Source organism: Pteropus vampyrus, unplaced genomic scaffold (assembly GCF_000151845.1).
Source record: "Pteropus vampyrus isolate Shadow unplaced genomic scaffold, Pvam_2.0 Scaffold34, whole genome shotgun sequence".
Lineage (NCBI taxonomy): Eukaryota > Metazoa > Chordata > Mammalia > Chiroptera > Pteropodidae > Pteropus > Pteropus vampyrus.
The window spans coordinates 2,357,165-2,374,624 of NW_011888815.1; the positions used below are offsets into that span (position 1 = coordinate 2,357,165).

The window sequence follows — 17,460 nt, forward strand, 5'->3', positions numbered from 1 at the left end:
TATTAGATTTGTAGACTGCATTCTGGAGAGATGCTCTTTTGTCTCTCAGTGTAATGTCCCCTGTCTGCATTTTAGGAGGACTTTCCTATTCTTAACAATACATCATCCTTCTGATAAAAGCTGAATATTAATGGCCATAGGTTAGCGAGTTGAGAGTGGGTTTCAGTAAATGTACTTTAAAAGGCCAATTGACCGTAACATGCACATTGCACATACGGCGTTTTGTTTTGAGTGACTTCTGAGCTGGTTTGCCCTGGCTGGCCTTTTCCATAGTGTCTAGGACCAGGTTACTGAGCAGCGTGTTAGAACCAGCCACATAGTCGTGCAAATCTTTTTCTTTTCTCTTTTGTACAAAAACTAACATTGCGGGGCAGAAGACTAAGAGCGATCGGACTGGTTTGCCATTTTGCTTAATTTTGGGGAGAAAGAGCTGTTCTGGTGCCTTTTTTGGCCTAGCAGTGTTGGCAGAGCACCTTCGGCTCTTGATTGAACACGCTCTTTAACGAGTCTAAAATGAAATAGATCCGTAGCCACTGCCTCTGATGGCACACTAACCGCTGTGGCATTTCCATAGGATATTCTGCATCTGCAGGATCCAGTATGGTGACCACTAGATAAGTGGCTTTTAAAATAAAAATCGAGTGAAATGAAAAGTCCCGTTCCTTAGTCACACTAGCCACACTTCAAGGGCCGCTGGCTGCGATATTAGACATTGCAGATACAGACCTTTTCCATCATCCCAGAAAATTTTATGGGACTGTGCTCTTCTAGAAGTCGAGTGGAGGGAAATAGTTCCTGGCGTTAGAGATAAGACGGTAATGACAGACAGAAGTTAATCTTCAAAGCTGAGGAAGGGTGAGCACCACCGAACATATGCGTAGGTTTCTTCCTGTCTAAAAGCTCATGTGGAATAATGTCATATTGAGTAGATCGTTGAACCAGGGGGTGGTGGTGTCCCTAAGAACTGTGAATTAAAGTCTGCGATCATTTCTCCCCCTTACCCACTGAAGGCAAGTAGCGGGTCTGACAGTGGGAGCCCAAAAAGAAGAGGCCAGAGGCAGCTGAAAAAACAGTAAGTCTTTCACGGGGAAACTGCAGCCTAGTGGCGTGGCGCGTGTCGGCGTCTCTGGGACCGCTGTCACTGTCTGCAGCCTGTCCCGGTCCCAGAGGCTGCTCTGTCTGAGGTCACCTTGGGTCACTGTTCAGCTTGATCTGCAGCATTGGAAGCCCAGGCTGGTCAGTTTTGCACATGTAAGTATTTCACACGTGCTTGGGCGGCTCCTTGGGGGCAAACCCCAGGTTATTCCATCCAGTTACCCCAAATGAGCTCAGTTATTTTTTTGTGCACAGATACCAAATATATAGGTATTTGGTATTCTATTCCGATGAAGCAAGGAACAGATTTTTCATTTCCGTTTGTCCTTTATGTCGGCATGGCAGAATTATATTGGTTGGACACCTGTCTTAGTGTGAAATTTTACATTGTCATTTCCATTAATTTAAATATCGCAGTTCATAGACAATTTTAATTCTTGGGCTTAATGTGAACTTTATAACAGATTATATAGTTCTTATTTAAAAATTTTGAAAAGTATTTGATTTTTTTTGTTTGGTTTTCGGGGAGAGAAATCTTTTTGGAAGGGATGTGGATCCCTCTGACAGTCTGGATTCCATAGCTCGTTTCTTCAGAAAAATGTAAATATTCAAAACTGCACACAAATTCAGGGGATTTCATGATGAACAGTTGTCTGTGGCCCTTAGTACAGCACCAGTTATGTATTCTCTATTACAAAATGTTAGTAATTAATCTTAAATACGTTTTTGGCCTAAGGCTAAGTAATTTGAGTTTTTAAAATCCATTTCCTCATGTCCAAAATGGAGTAATGCTAATTCTGCTGACCTAACAGTTATTAGAAAGTATGCCGAGTCAGGTGTTTAATACTGCTTTGCTTAGAGCACATACAATTTTCATTCGTGTTCTAAATATTTAGTTAGAGTTGGAGAAATAGTAACTGCAGGCAAGCCTGCATTTCTCGGTATCTCAGAGGGTGATGTTTCTGCCCCAATCAGATGGGCTGCTTGGGGGAGAGTGTTCTTAATGGCCGTCTGGGGTCCTTTGGGAAGTCCAGGAATATGCTCTCCCCTCCACTGACTGCCTGCGTTCGGCTAGTCTCTTGACTGAGACCAGGTGGGGCTGTGCCTGAAACCCAGGACTTCCCATTCTAACGACCGTACTCTGGTGTGCGGAAGCCCACATGTTTCCAGCCATGTACAGCTTATCAGTCTTCCTCCTCTGACCAGCGTCTTTACTCATTTTCCCTCCTGTCAATCCTGAATGCTCTCCAGAGTTGGCAGCTTTCACAGGTCTGCCCAGGGCAGAACCTCCGAGTCCCGGGTGTTAGGGAGTATGTGTTGCCTGTAGTACTGCCTCCCTTCCTGGGGGCTCTTCCTGCCACAGTCAAGGAGGTCCCCTCACCCCTGCAGTCTGGGGCCCTGGGCCAGCCTCACGTCCTGCTGTCCTCTGGGCAGCTGGTGAGGGCCTGGCTCCTGGAGAGCTCTCCTGAGTCATTTTAATTAGTACGATGACTTGGAGGAATACAGCTGCCAAGACTCAGGTGGCAGGGCCCAGTGCCAACGGTGCCCTCTGCGATCTGCACGGGTGTAACAGAATCGGTGTGTGGCACGCGGGCTTCAGGGTTGAGTCTCACTCAGAGGGCGGGGAATTCTGAAACACGCTTTCCTGAAACCCTGCAGGTTGTACCATAGATTCTGAAATTTTTTAAAAGCAGCTTTTGAGGAATTAGTTTCAAGCTTGAGAGAAGTCATGAGAATAGAAGTAGCACAAAGCGAGCCTGGTGCTTTACCCGGCCCTCCCCCTGCTCACCATCGGGGCCCCTTCGCTTTGCTGTCACGGGTGTTCTCTTTACGCGTGCGCACATGGTATTTCTCTTGAACCATTTACGACAACGTGCGTACGTTCCTACATCGTGGCCTTTTACCCTTAAACACGTCAGTGCGCGTTTCCTACGAATCGCAGTCTCTTCATAAGCACAGTCCAGGTTTAACAAACATTTGGCGTTGCCAGAATACTTCTTACTCACATTCCCGTTGTTGCCACTTGACCCACTAATGTCTGTCACCGCATTTTTCCGCCTCCACCGCAAGCTTCCGTTCGGGTTCAGGTATTGTATTAGTCGTCAGGTTTCTTTAATCTCTAGAGCTTTTTCACAGGCTTTCTTTGCGTGTTCGACACTGACGTTTTTGAAGAATACAGTCTTAGAAGGAGCTCACTCCCCTGAATCATGTTAATTAGCATTTTAAAACCTTAGAACTTACACAGCATGATGTTCCCGTACCACGGAGGAGTAATCTTGTAACTGATCGCTCTTTCCACCTCACCCCTCCTACACAGTGACTTAATATTGCTGATCTTAACTTACTTTTTTTTATCCTGTTGTTGAAAATTGTAAAACAAAATTTAAAATAATCCAGACAATTTCAAATGCACATACATACAAAATCAGACCTGTTAAGCCTCTGGTTGTTCATCTCTTCTCAGAATGTATAAGCCTGGCTGTAATTTTTCCTGATTCTTGGGTTTTCAGGTGGCTAGGGGTGAGCATAGCAGAGGAGGGGGTGTGATGCGTTGCCTAACTTGTTCCCATGGGGCTTTAGTTTTCTCCTCTAGGAAGAGGCTTTCGGACCAGTAGATCCGCTCAGTGTTTGTACATTTTGGAAGAGTCTTAAGTCCTCCTGGTTGTCCATGAGTCTATAAGTCTGCAATCGAAGTGGAAAATTCTAGAACTGCCCTGATTTAGAGTCTCAATTCCTGGCAGAGTTATGTAAATTACAACTAATACCTGACTGAGGCTCTTTGTCTTCTGATCATCTGTCCCTTAAGTCTTCATCGTTCACGTCCTTCCAAGCTTGTTTCCTGTGAAACCACTTCTCTCCATTGTGACAGTGTGAACACCTCCTCAAGGGTCAGCTGTTCTGGACTTGGTCCAAGAGAGACTGAAGTCTCCCTGTTGCTGGATATATCTCTTTCCCGCTCATCGTCACTTTCTGTTCCTTGGATTCGTCAGCAAACATTTATTGTACTAGGCTCGCAGAAGGAGCATAAGACACATGCCCAGAGTGTAGTTAGATAGAAGGTCTTCGTTTTAGAGAGACTGAAGGATGCTGGACAGTGCTAAGAGACCTTAGTGTCTCACCCGTTTGCTTCCAAAAGCACCCTGCCTGTCTGACTAATGACTGATATGGCTCATTTTTTAATTATTGTTTTATTTAACAAAGGAGTATCTCTATTTACCTACCTTTGAGCTAAGTAAGCTCTGGTACAAATTGAGAAAATGGCCCTGCCTACGAGTCAGCTCCTGTTAGGGAAATTGATCTAGAACAAACAGCACTAGTAGAACCTAAGTAATGTACATAAAAGTGCTCCTCTGCCTTTTCATGGAAGGCATGAATTTTTTTCCCCTAAAATCTACACTAATTCAGGTGTAGAGTGGTTTCTTCACCTTTAAGGAAGGTTCTCAGCAATCAGCAGATCAGCCACCTTCTTGCAACAAGCTTCTGCTATTCCTTTGACCTATTCTTCCTTGAAGAATATTGATTGGACTTTGCAATATTGCAACAGTTGTATTTAGCATAACTTCATTTCCTGTACACAGGCCAAGAGGCACAGTAGTAATTCTTTTGTTTACTAAGAAACCCTAGGTACTTGCCTGTAAATTCCCTGCCCCCAAACATCTCATGCTTGGTAGCTGTTCTGTGTCCCTTCCTTCTTCTCTGCAGGTGAGAAATGAGCTGAGTCCTGTGATATGTTGTTTGGGTTTCAGATAAACTTGAGAAAACTGGGATAGTAGAACTCCCATAGCATATGGCTCTTTCAAGCCTTCTAAGATCTCAAGGAGCAAAGGAACCACCTAACAGTTACGAAAAACTACACCTTTAGCTGAGCAGATAATTTAGTAGGTAGTACATTTATTATTGAAAAATAACTTCAGGGACTGTTTCCTCAAATGTATTCTAAAGATGCTAAAATATCTATTATAGTAGTTCTCAAAGAAGTCTCTAACCAGTTTCACCATCATCTGTGAATTTGTTAAAATTTTTAGGCCTCACATTAGACTTACTAAATGAGAAACTATGGCCGTGGCTCAAAAATCTGTTTTAAGCCCTTTAAGTGGTTCCGATACATGCTAATATTTGAGAACCACTGATAGAGTATATATTATGGCTTTAATCTGGTCAGTGATAGTAGTTAAATCAAAATAGAATATGAGAGATTTAACAGCATTTTTTTCCAGAACAAATAGTTTAAAAAATAACATTCTTAGTTTCCATTTTCAGTTATTTTTGTTACCAGAGATGAATTAAGAAAAGATATTAATATAGTCCAGGAAAAAATGCAACCAAAATGTAGATGGAGCTAGAATAAATCTCTTGTAGCAGAATATTTAAAATGTACCTGTTCTGCCTTTTGGATAATTAGTTCAAAATTCATGGTAAACAACCTGGAAGAATTCTTGTAGCAAAAATCCATTTTGTTTTGCTTTTGATTACAGAGAAAAATGGAAACGGGAGCCCTCGGAAGATGAGCAGGAACAAGGAACCAGTGCAGAGAGTGAACCAGAGCAGAAGAAAGTGAAAGCCAGAAGACCTGTCCCCAGAAGGTGCAGTGTTTGCTCAGACATCTCTGCTGCCGGTCGAGCTTAATTTGTGTTAGATCAAAATGATGTCATGCTCGAATGAGAGCCTTAATTGACGGGATACAGTGTGTTGTGATCTGGGTTTTGAACATCTGTGGTTCACTTCTTGCCAGCCTACATCTTTAGCTGATGATTGGATGACGGGGCTGCTGATACTGATTGTGGGTGTTTGCATGGTATGTAGCTCAGAGTGACTCTTACTGTCTCTTCCTCCACAGTGGATTAGTTAGGAGGGAAGAATATATCTTTTAAAAAAAAAAGCTCCCTGTGTATTTGACTTGAGTACAGGTTCTTTTGGGGGAACTAATTCTTAAGTTGGTTGAAAGCATCACCATGTTCAGATAATCTGTATGACATGAAGCAGAGAATCCATGCAGGGAAGGAAGGAGTCCGAGGAGGCAGGAAACTGGTAATTTTTGATCAGACGGATGGTAACATAAGGTACGATGATGGGGAAGGAAGGCCTAAAGCAGAGAGGCTCAGGGAAATTTACCTCCTTGCAGTATTGCTTAGGATGTTGCCTTGGGGCCAGATCCCACTCACCACCAGTTTTGCGTGGCCTGCTAGCTTTTATAGATGAACCTCTATAGTTTGACGAGAGGGTACACTAAATTTGAATCCCAGTCAAGTGAAATGTTATCCTTTCAAAAAGAACGCTGTTCTTTTCATTAGTAGATATGTATCACAAAAAATACATTCAGTGGTTATTTTATTTTGAATTTTATCAAAATGCATGAAAATTTATTTTTTGTTATGTAAGTAACTATGTAGTAGCCTCAATTTTGCCTTTTGTCTGGGAAAGCCAAAAATATTTTCCTTCTGGCCATTTTCAGCAAACATTTGCCTACCCCTAGCTTAGGACATTGTACCTCTCCCCCGCCCACCCCCGTGGGGAAACCCATCTCCTGAGTTTCGTCTCCTTTCATCTGATTTTAAGCTCTCTGGGCTGGAATGCCACTCCAGTTCTGTATTCTAGATTTTACCCATAATTTATTGAATCCTCGATCATCTATCTTTGTAGCATCGGTTATGGTAGGTACAAGAGAAACATATGGTTGTGAGTGAGTGTCCACCTCCCATTTTCCCCTTTTACCTTTCTGACCACTGGTAGAGTGTCTGGGGTTTCCCTGTGAGAGCCCCTGGACTGTGGCTCTCAGGCCTGGCTGTGTGTGGGAGTCCCCAGAGGGGCCGTGTCCTCGGTCCATTCCGTTGGTTTGTGGCAGGGGACAGTCTCAAGTGTTCTGGGTACATTTTATGCACAGTAAGAAAACGATATGTGTGGTTAATGCTTGTGCTTCTTCCCTTGACACAGATGATGGCATTCCATACACCTTTCCGTACATTTTTCTTTAATTATCTTATAAATCTTTCCATGTCAGTATATGGAAGGCTCCCCTTTTTTTTATGGCTCCATAGTATTGTCTCGAACTAGTTCACAGTTAATGAATATTTAGAGTTTTTCTAATCTTTCATTATTAATCTTTTGTTAGTACAAATAATATTACAGTGAATACCTTGGTATGCCTCAACTGGTGTAAGATCAATTCTCTGAAGTAAAATCGTTACATTTGCAAGTTTGACATATTTCCAGATTTCTCACCACAGGGATGCTGTCAACAGCATGCCGCATGTGCACTTTTATGTCAGGCGAGCCTGAGGAACAGTCGAGAACTGTTGCCTCAGAACTCACTGACTCTCCTAGTAATGACTGAGGATTATCGGCATTAGAATCACTTTCATGCTGAAAACAGAATTCTAGTGAATTAGAATCTCAGGGAACAGGATCTAGGAATATACCTTCTGCCATCTTCCTGGTTAAACTAAGTATGCACGTACTTCTTCTCTGGGAAATACAGTTAACGTAGATTAGAAGTTGACACCAAATGACAGAGGAGAAACTGCCATTTTTTGTGTCTTCTCATTTTAGAACAGTGCCCAAACCTCGTGTTAAAAAGCAGCCTAAAACTCAGCGTGGGAAGAAAAAAAAGCAAGAGTCTTCCGATGATGACGATGAAGATGACGAAGCCCCCAAGAGGCAGACTCGTCGCAGAGCGGCTAAAAACGTTAGGTGGGTGGAGCCCCAGAAGTTTTTCGTTAGCGTGAGGGTGATTTTGTGGTTAGTTAGGACTCTTCTCAGTCCAGGATTATGCATCTGATAGGCAAAAATGATAACCTATGTCCTGAGGTGGTATCTGGAAATCTGGTCCGTGTTCTTGCAGAAAAGAATGGCATTGGCCAAGGGGAGTATGGAAAGAGTGGCAATAGCTTATTTCAAGCCTTCGTTCCTCTTAAGAGAGCTGCTTCAAGTTCATGTCCTGTCGGGGTAGCTTAGTGATGTCATTTTCATAACATGTTTTTTTAAGAGAGATGTTGGGTTGTATTCTTCGGAATTGCTCTCTGAATCAGATAAATTCTTAAGTCCAGCGTATATATTGACATTTGGGTATAATTCATTAAACTTACTGATAGCATATGAAGCATTACTAGAAAATGAAATAAAGGAATATAGGTACATGCAAAAATTAACATTGTACTTTATGTGCATCAAAGGGCATTTAGTTTTCTTCTAGAAGACGTGCAGGCTTCTTTCGGTCTACTTAGAGATGGTGCAACTGAGTCCTGGAGATACTAATAAGCGGTCCAGTGAATAATTCCCAAGCTCAGACTGGGCTTTGAGTAAGCTAATATAGAGATAGCACCTTTTCCTCCTGGAAGTGTACGGTATCTATCGAGAAGTGTGTTTTCCTCGTGTGACTCCCAAACCATTTGTCATTAATATATGGTGGAAGGTTACATTCGAATATTTTACTACCAGGGAAATGTGTTTATTGAGGTTCTCAATAGTTTGAAAATACTTAAATTTCATATTCATGTTATTGGAAGACAAAATAATACAGGGCTGAAACATTTAGTCTTAGAAATATTGCTTCTCTTTTGCATAAGAGTAGCAACTTTTTAAATTCATTATGCATTTTCTTTCTTTGTAGTTGTTATTTATATAGTAATGACCTGACTAAAAAGCAAAAACACAGGTGTGTCCTTGTAGTTTTCTATATCTTTACACAAATCATTATAAATATAGTCTCTCTTTATTTCGAAATATGAGTTAGCCTTCCAGCCATTTTTTATGAACATGTATTAATAATACACCGAGTAGAAAAAATGAACTTCGGCCCACTTTATATGTGGCTGATCTGTAAGACAGCATTGTTGGAGCTGAAAGGATATGGTTCGTTATTCTGGTGGTGTGATGGATGGCACCACTGAGTTCTGAAAAGATAGTTTCTCATTGACTTAGCATTGTTTCTCACACAGTTACAAAGAAGACGATGACTTCGAGACTGACTCGGATGACCTCATTGAAATGACTGGGGAAGGAGCTGATGAGCAGCAGGATAATAGTGAAACCATCGAAAAGGTCTTAGATTCAAGGCTCGGGAAGAAAGGAGGTGTGTGTTTTTGAGAAGCAAATTACTACTATGTCTGCCCAGTAAGGCCTACGTTTTATGTGTTTTAACTCTGAAATGATGAATTTCAGTTCATGCCCATATTTGTTGTGAAAGGGGGATGTTTTCTGACCCAGTCTTCATGTTTCAGAGCTGAAAATACAGGGATGTGTTTTAATATGTCTTTGAGATTTCAAAATTAAACTAGTAAGTTCGTGTTAGTATCTTAAAAAGCAGCATTGTAGCAGAGGTTCTTGCTTATTGACATTAAGCAAATAAACCTTTAGCTAATTGTTTCTCATTCTCCTTGTGAAAAGTATGAAGCTGGTTAAATACCTATTGGGCGATAGTGAATAGTTTTTTGTGTTTAAAATGAGAGATCTCATAACTCAGCTTCTTTAATCTTTCCATGGAGGAGATGGCGAAATAACACCTAATTCCTTTTTCTTTGTCTCCTTTTTTCATCCAGCCTTACTTGAGGTTGAGGGTTAACAGCACTTTAGGTGGATGGGCAATTGGTGGGGGAATTTTTTCTTCACCTTATTTTTAATATTCCTGGGGGAGTGGTTTTGTTTTCTATGTTAGTAGGGATCAAAACAAAAGGATGTTGCCGTTCCATTTTTATTGTGTTTGGACACAAAGATTTCTTTGATTTCACTAGCAAATTTTGGAATACATTTTAAAGCATAAAAATTGGGTTTGCATTTTGAAAATATTTGAAATTATCAATCTCGTGTATTCCATATTTGTGGATTTCTACTACTTACAAGTTAAAGAATTTTGGTGCTTTATCTAAAAAGAGATTCTTTAGACAGTTCATACTTGGGAAACTCTTCAGTGTCTGGTTTGATATACTTTTTAAAGTTTATTAAATACTGAATCCTTTTGTAGCCACTGGAGCTTCTACTACTGTATATGCGATTGAAGCTAATGGAGACCCCAGTGGTGACTTTGACTCCGAAAAGGATGAAGGCGAAGTGCAGTACCTCATCAAGTGGAAGGGTTGGTCTTACATCCATAGCACTTGGGAGAGTGAAGAATCCTTACAGCAACAGAAAGTGAAGGGCCTGAAAAAACTCGAGAACTTCAAGAAGAAAGAGGATGAAATTAAGCAATGGTACATTTTCCATCACGGATTAAAAAAATATATGTCTACAGCCTGAGGGAAGGGAGGTCCAACCCTAGACACACACCTTCAGTGTAACAGGATCAGGTTATTGTGTCGTGAATAGGGACAGATGGGTTCTAATTCCTTTTCAGTCACTGTGCAAAATGTGCCACTTTTTCACATTTTTTCCTAAATCACATATTTTCCCTTTGAGTCAAAAATGAAAATATGTATCTTTAAAATTCTCAGAAGTGTAGTAATAGCTAATTTGAAGTTGCTGCTGTTGTCCTTTTATAAAGGTTTGGTGTTGCTGTTGTCCTTTTATAAAGGTTTGGTGTTAATTATTTTTCCAAAACCACATTTTAGTCACTCTTAAAGCCCATATATATATATGTGTGTGTGTGTGTGTATGTATGTGTGTGTATATATATACATATTTATATATAGATAGATAGATACGTATATATATATTTTTTTAAAAAAATACTCTTTTAAATCTGGAAGTTTTATTGTCATGGTCTGTTTAGATATATGAGTTTATCACACAGAATAGTTACTTTTTAGATATTTTTTAATAGGCCACATGAGATAGGAGAGCAAGTGGTGTGTCTTGGGTCCAAGGCTATCAGCATTTCCTAAAAGTGTATGTTTTTGTAAAATCTCTAATTACTTTTAAAGGATTACTAAAAGGATAGGTAGAAGTAAAGACATGATTCCTTTCCTGCCTCTGACTTTACTCTGATGGACGTGTATGAACCTCCAAAGGTGATGAATGTGTACTTCTCTCTTCTCTACAGGTTAGGGAAAGTTTCTCCTGAAGATGTGGAATATTTCAACTGCCAACAAGAGCTGGCCTCGGAGTTGAACAAACAGTATCAGATCGTAGAAAGAGTAATAGGTGAGTACGTGGACACTTATTTTAGTGGTGTTTGAGCTCCAGGAATAAGGGCTTTGCTTTTGGGACTGATGTAAATAGTTCATTTTATAGGTTTACTTCCTGAGAATAGACAGATGTCTAGATTTATTTTGAAGGAAAGGCTAATGAGGTTTTCTGGTAAATTTGGTTGTGGGGGAATGAGAGAGATGTCAAAGATGATGCCAAGACTTTTGACCTGAGGAAATAGGAGAATAAAGGTCCCATTTATGGAAACAAAGTGTGAAGGAAGAGCTGATTTTCAGAGCGGAAACGAGATTTAGTCCGATACACTTTTTAGCCATCTAGATGGAGAGCGTTGTGAAGGTGGCAGCATACGTGAGTCTGGCTGGTTAGAACTTTTAGTCTGAGCTGGAGATTTACACTTGGCAATTCATCAATACATAGGAAGTATGTAAAGCCTAAGATTCAGTGAGATCATCAGAGATAACATACATGGTGAGAGTAGGAAATCTGAGAGCATTCTAGCTTCTGGAAGCCAAATCAGTAAAGGAGACGAGAAAAGACAGCGAGATCCCGGAGCCGAGAGAGCGTGTTCTGCAAGGCAGGCGATGCACGTGGCCCGGGACGGATCGGTGAGGACTTGACCCTTGATCCTTGAATCCGGCAGTGTGTGTGGCGTTGAAAGTGGATCATGGCATGGTAGGGGTGCAGGCCTGGTGAGGGTGGCTTCAAGGGAGAATGGGGGAACCGTGAGTGAAAACGGCAGTCCTGGCGAGTTTTGTTGTGGAAATGGGGTGATAACTAGACAGGGCTGTGGGGACAAGGCCGTTTCTTCTTTTTAAGACGCGAGGTAGTAGAGTGAATAATCTTATTCACAGGACCTCAAATGTCACTCTTCTTGGTTATGGTGATAACTGATCCATCTTGTTTTCCATTTGTGTAGCTATGAAGACAAGCAAATCTACACTGGGTCAAACGGATTTTCCAGGTAAGCAAGAGATCTTGTTTACATTTAGCATTTAAGAGCAGTTTGTGTTTTCCAGAATATTTACAATTTGGCCGCATGGCATTTCATTAGTTATATGTAAAACCGAACGGATTGTTGCTGACCTGTATATATTTATATATGAAATAGCTCACAGTCGGAAGCCGGCACCTTCAAATGAACCTGAATATCTATGCAAATGGATGGGGCTGCCCTATTCAGAGTGTAGCTGGGAAGACGAAGCCTTGATTGGAAAGAAATTCCAGAGCTGCATTGATAGCTTCCATAGTCGGAACAACTCAAAAACCATCCCGACAAGAGAGTGTAAGGTGCGGTGATGGCTGCCTTTGTTATTTTCAGGGGGAAGATGTATTGATATGGAGTGCTGGTCACATAGCTCTCGGGAACAGTAAATATCCCAAGAGGAAATGGTAGTTCCCATCGTGGAAGTGAGAGATCGCTTAACCTTGACACCAGAGAAAAATAATGAGAGAGGACGAGTTGTGCGATGGCTTTGCCGACTCCTTAAATCTTGCAATTTACAGAATTAGATATACCTGATTAGGAATATGGTAGAGAATACTTGAAAGAATTTAAACACTTTAAAGTGAAGTGATGGGAAAGGGGAGTGTTTCTGGAGTTAGAAACCAATATATCTGCCCTTTTATTTGCTAGGTTGGTTGGTCTCCTTGGTTGGAATTCCTAACATGCGTAATGTGGTGTCTTTGGGTCCTCAGTAATGAAAGTATATGTAAGACATGGGCTCTGCCTCTGAGAAGTTGACATGCAAGTTCATGGCACCAAACAAACCTCTATGTGAAAAGTAATGTGTCATTGAGGGTCAGTGAGTATGATAAAGACTGTGGTCAGAGAAGTACAGAGGTGGAAGTCACTGAGCTCCAGGAATGACTGAAGGGGTTTTAATGAGGAAGTTGTGGTCCTTGAGCTGCCCTGGTCCTTGGGGACTGGATCGGTGCTGGGTAGACAGACAGCAAGGCCCAGGGCGTTGTCCTCTGTGAAATCTATCAAGAAGAAGATGTTCCTCTCACGTAGGTAGGAGGACTTCGAGACCTTGGGGTTGGTAGAGAGGGAGGCGATGTTGATCAGTACACCTAGGTTAAGGCGTGTATGTCCAGAATACCTAGTGGAATATTTTGATTTTATCCTGTGGGTATTGATGTGCTTTCCATACTGAATTAGAGCAGCAAGATGGACAGAGTGTTTTGTTTGGAAAGCTTCCTCTAAAGGCAGTGTGTAGGAAACTCCAGGGCAAGCAGTTATCAAAGCCAGAAGTCCAGCCAGGATGATGCGTGAGGACAAAGGAACTAGCAGCAGGGACTTCTGTGGCCAGAAAACTTTGGGAAGTATTCCTAAATGAACTTCTCCCATACATGCACAGTATACACAAGCATGTTAGACTTTGAAAAGGTCACTAGTAATGGAGTTTATACAACTTTTTAATCCATTGTTTTGCAAACTTAATGCGGCCACAGTATCCATGTTTTGTGCAAACCATGGAGACTTGGCCTTACTAGCCCGTTATTCTTGACACCTTTAGGGTTATAAACGTTCTTTCCTTCAGAAAACCAAATTCATGCAGTTGGGGTTTCAAGGTAGGTGGACTGCATTTCAGACTTTACAATGGTGAAGTTTCGCTGCATTTAGCGTATACAGATTTTCCCAGAAGCATCGCCTTTGTAGTGTTGAGTAAGACCATCAAGACGAAAATAGGAGACTCACTGCCATACAGTAGAGATGAGGTAACGGACGTGCCATTTAATGATGTTCACAGACTTTGGAAAGGGGCAAGTTCACTAAAAATTTCCAGATGCAATCTGGTTTGGGAATATGGACCTCGATGGAAGCAGGTGGGATGGGGTGGGGTTGGTGATGTGAAACTTGAATTTTTGTTTTGCTGCGGAGCACATAAATGGTGGCTAGCATTGTAACATAGAAACAGGAAGAAAGTTTTCTCCAGGCCCCGGGCTTTGTTACGTTTTGTTTTTCAGGCCCTGAAGCAGAGACCACGATTTGTGGCTTTAAAGAAACAGCCGGCATATTTGGGAGGGGAGAATCTGGAGCTCCGTGACTATCAGCTAGAAGGTCTCAACTGGCTTGCTCATTCCTGGTGCAAGTAGGTAGAAAAATATGTTTGGAGTCATCTTTACCGTTTTTGACTTCTTTATTGTTACACACAAAGAATTACTTCTTTCTACCATATATAGTGGAAATGAAACAGTTACATAATTCAGGAGTCCCCTCTGGGAGTTTTTATGTAAGTGTGAAACATTTTAACCTGAAGACAGTATAGTCAGCCCTCCGCATCTGCAGATCCCACATCCTCAGATCCAGCCAACTGCAGATCAAAAATATTTGGGGAAAAAAGTTACATAACGGCTGACATGTACTATGGTTGCATTTGTAGTAAACATTTATAGGCTTTTTTCTCAACATTATTCCCTGAGCAACACAGTATAACTATTTGCATAGCGTTTAGACCATATTAGATATCGTAAATAATCTAGAGATGACTCAAAGTATATGGGAGAATGTGGCTAGGTTACGTGCAGATACTGTGACATTTTACATAAGGGACTTGAGCATCCTCAGATTTTGGTATCCACAGGAGTCCTGGAACCAGTCCCACTCAGATACTGAGAGAAAACTGTACTTTATTTAGTTATCTGAGGGTAATTTGTCATAGTCAGAGGCCTGTGTCAGAATATGTTATTCAGGAGTCTAAGTAGCAAAATAACATGCCCCAGTCTTCGGTGTGGAAGGAGTTATTCTTGGAAGAAAAGAAAATGTCTTTTTCCCATGCGTTTTGTTTCTAGGCCAGGGAAACCCCAGCTTCATTCCTATGGGACTGGGAAGAATAGTGAAGTTCCCACCCACTCTCTCACCTGAGATTGCTGCGCAGGCTTCTCACATAGAGGAAGGTGGAACCTGTGAAATTATCCTCACTTTTGTAACAAAACCACTTTTATCTTGGGGGGAAAAAAAAAAAAAAAGAAATGGAACATTGGTAGCATTGGTCTAATTTCAGAAAACAAGCAAGTCATTTCGGATCTGCTTTACTGTGCGTGTACGGACAGTAGCAGTTTGCTAGGGAGAGGAGATGTTGGAGAAATCCACCGTTTTCTCCCCATTGGCGAGGAAAGGGGAGCGAAATAGGAGGGATCACTCGGGAATATGCAGTGTCTGAACAGTACGTGAAATTAAATGTGCCTGAGCCTGGTAGAACATGGCCTCCTTATTCTCCCTCCCCCAGGTACATGCCGCCTTGTTCTTCGCTGTACTTCCTCCGTAAAACTAGCCATTCTGTGTAGAACAGAATGCATTTTAAAAATTGTGATCTCTTCTTGGTGAATTAAAAATCTTATTTTTCTGATCAGTTAAGCTGTCTTGTAGATTACTTCCAGTTCTCTGTGGTTCCCTGATTTAAGCATATGTTATATATGTGTAAATCTCCAGTGGCCCAACTTTCAAGAACCTTTAATGTTTGCAACCTTATGTCATACACGTTTTCCTAATTTCCTGCCAAATGGGCTGTTTTCTGTTTCCTGAACATACTTTCCTAACTCTGGCCATTTCTTTAATTTTTTTTCTAATATCTGCACAGTCCTCTTCCTGTTTGTATCCTGTTGAAATCCAGCTCATCTGCTAGAGCCATGTTTCTCAAAGTGTGGTGCAGGAAACACACCTGCATCAATATCCAGGAATGCCAATTAAAAATACACGGTCCTGAGCCTGTTTTCAGATGTTCTGATTTAGTGGGTCTGGAGTGGGCTTCAGAAAGCTGCTGCAGACTGTAGCGTGTTTCATGCGACTTCTGTGCTGCAGCATAGTGCTGTATGTAGTGTCGAACACCCCAGGGGCACGCGTTGGAGCAGGTGGGTAATTCAGGCCAAGGCACATGACTGTATGGTTCACCAGCAGTGGGGCCAGCCGGTATGGTTCACCAGCAGTGGGGCCAGCCAGTCTGTCTGACCCTGCTTTCTGTCTGGATGGACCCCCAAGGTCATGTGCTGTGTACACCAATATAACAAAACTTGCCTTCTCTGTTACAAGGGGCAGATGTGCAAGACCAGAATGCAAAGTACAGAGTCTGAATAGGCCGTCTTAGTAATCCAAACCTTTATTGTGCTTAGATCACTTGTTATTCTGCTGTATATAGCTTTTACTTTCTTCTTAGGTAGGAGATTTAATTGCAGTCGAGAGGAAATGAACAGTCGAGGCTCATAAGCAGCCTCGCGTGGTGACATCCTGAGACATCGGTGTTAATGCTCTACGTGCACCTACTTTTTTGTATGTGAACTAATGTTTGTTTGTTTGTTCTTATTTTTTTTTTCTTTCTGCAGAAGTAACAGTGTAATCCTTGCCGATGAAATGGGCCTAGGAAAGACCATCCAGACCATATCATTCCTCTCCTACCTGTTCCACCAACACCAGCTGTATGGCCCCTTTCTTATAGTCGTCCCTTTATCCACCCTCACCTCATGGCAGAGGGAGTTTGAAATCTGGGCACCAGAGATTAACGTAGTGGTTTACATAGGTGACCTGATGAGCAGAAATACGGTGTGTAAATAAAAGAATTGGGATAGAATCTGTGTTATAAATGTATTTTGGAAATTGACCTAAAGCCACTGTAGTTTTTAGTAAAATTATGATTCTGACACTGTGCTCTACCCCCGCTGTTGGGAGATTTACGTATCACAGAAATGCAACGCAGATATTTTTTTAAAGCACGTGCTTACTGTTAAAGAAAGGAAATGGCAATAGGAGTGGGAATCTTAGTTGGGTTGCCGTGTTAAGTTTTTCCTCTCTGTCCTCTGTACTTCCAAGACCACTTTAGAAAGGATTATAAGGTGGAGTTAATACCTTACAGAATGTTAACATCACTTTGGCTGTTTGAGCAGAGAGCTGTTACTAAACGTGATCGAGAGCTTTCTTCCGAGCCTTTTAAAATGGTGAGGTTGTATCACAGAAGACAGGAAAGGGAGAGGACAGCGAGCCGTTCCTGGGCTGCAGGAACGAGAATGATCTGTCTGTTATCACACTTAACTTTTGCATCAGGAATTTGGAACACAGGACTTAGGTTTATTTTTGATTGGCAGATCACTGCTTGATAAAGATTAAGTTTTTGACCCATTTCCTGTTTGCCCCGAGAATGTTCTCCAGCAGCCGTTGTGGCTGCAGCATTGACCCTGAGGTAACACGCGGATGACCGTCGTAACCTCACTCCCAAAGTTTGCCACGAAATGTCTTCTATTATTATTTTCACATCGATCTAGTATGGCGATGGTCTTTGGAAACAAATGACATCGTTC

The 17,460-nt window shown here is 41.6% G+C and overlaps 1 protein-coding gene across 5 annotated transcripts in view; it reads left to right on the plus strand.

Moving 5' to 3' along the window:
- CHD2 (chromodomain helicase DNA binding protein 2) overlaps window positions 1-17,460 on the plus strand; it is a 75,322-nt gene that overhangs the window by 21,727 nt on the left and 36,135 nt on the right. For 4 of the 5 annotated variants that reach the window (XR_002779664.1, XM_023528960.1, XM_023528961.1 and 1 more), the window contains exons 4-13: window positions 1,011-1,072; window positions 5,571-5,678; window positions 7,642-7,782; window positions 9,030-9,163; window positions 10,052-10,277; window positions 11,066-11,166; window positions 12,089-12,133; window positions 12,281-12,459; window positions 14,140-14,264; window positions 16,492-16,708. Coding sequence is in view for 4 of the 5 variants with exons in the window: in XM_023528960.1 (XP_023384728.1) it covers window positions 1,011-1,072; window positions 5,571-5,678; window positions 7,642-7,782; window positions 9,030-9,163; window positions 10,052-10,277; window positions 11,066-11,166; window positions 12,089-12,133; window positions 12,281-12,459; window positions 14,140-14,264; window positions 16,492-16,708 (1,338 nt within the window). In the remaining variant the exon portion in view is untranslated. Of the gene's footprint in view, window positions 1-1,010; window positions 1,073-5,570; window positions 5,679-7,641; window positions 7,783-9,029; window positions 9,164-10,051; window positions 10,278-11,065; window positions 11,167-12,088; window positions 12,134-12,280; window positions 12,460-14,139; window positions 14,269-16,491; window positions 16,709-17,460 lie in introns of those variants that run through there. The other variant, XM_023528962.1, reaches the window with a different exon arrangement.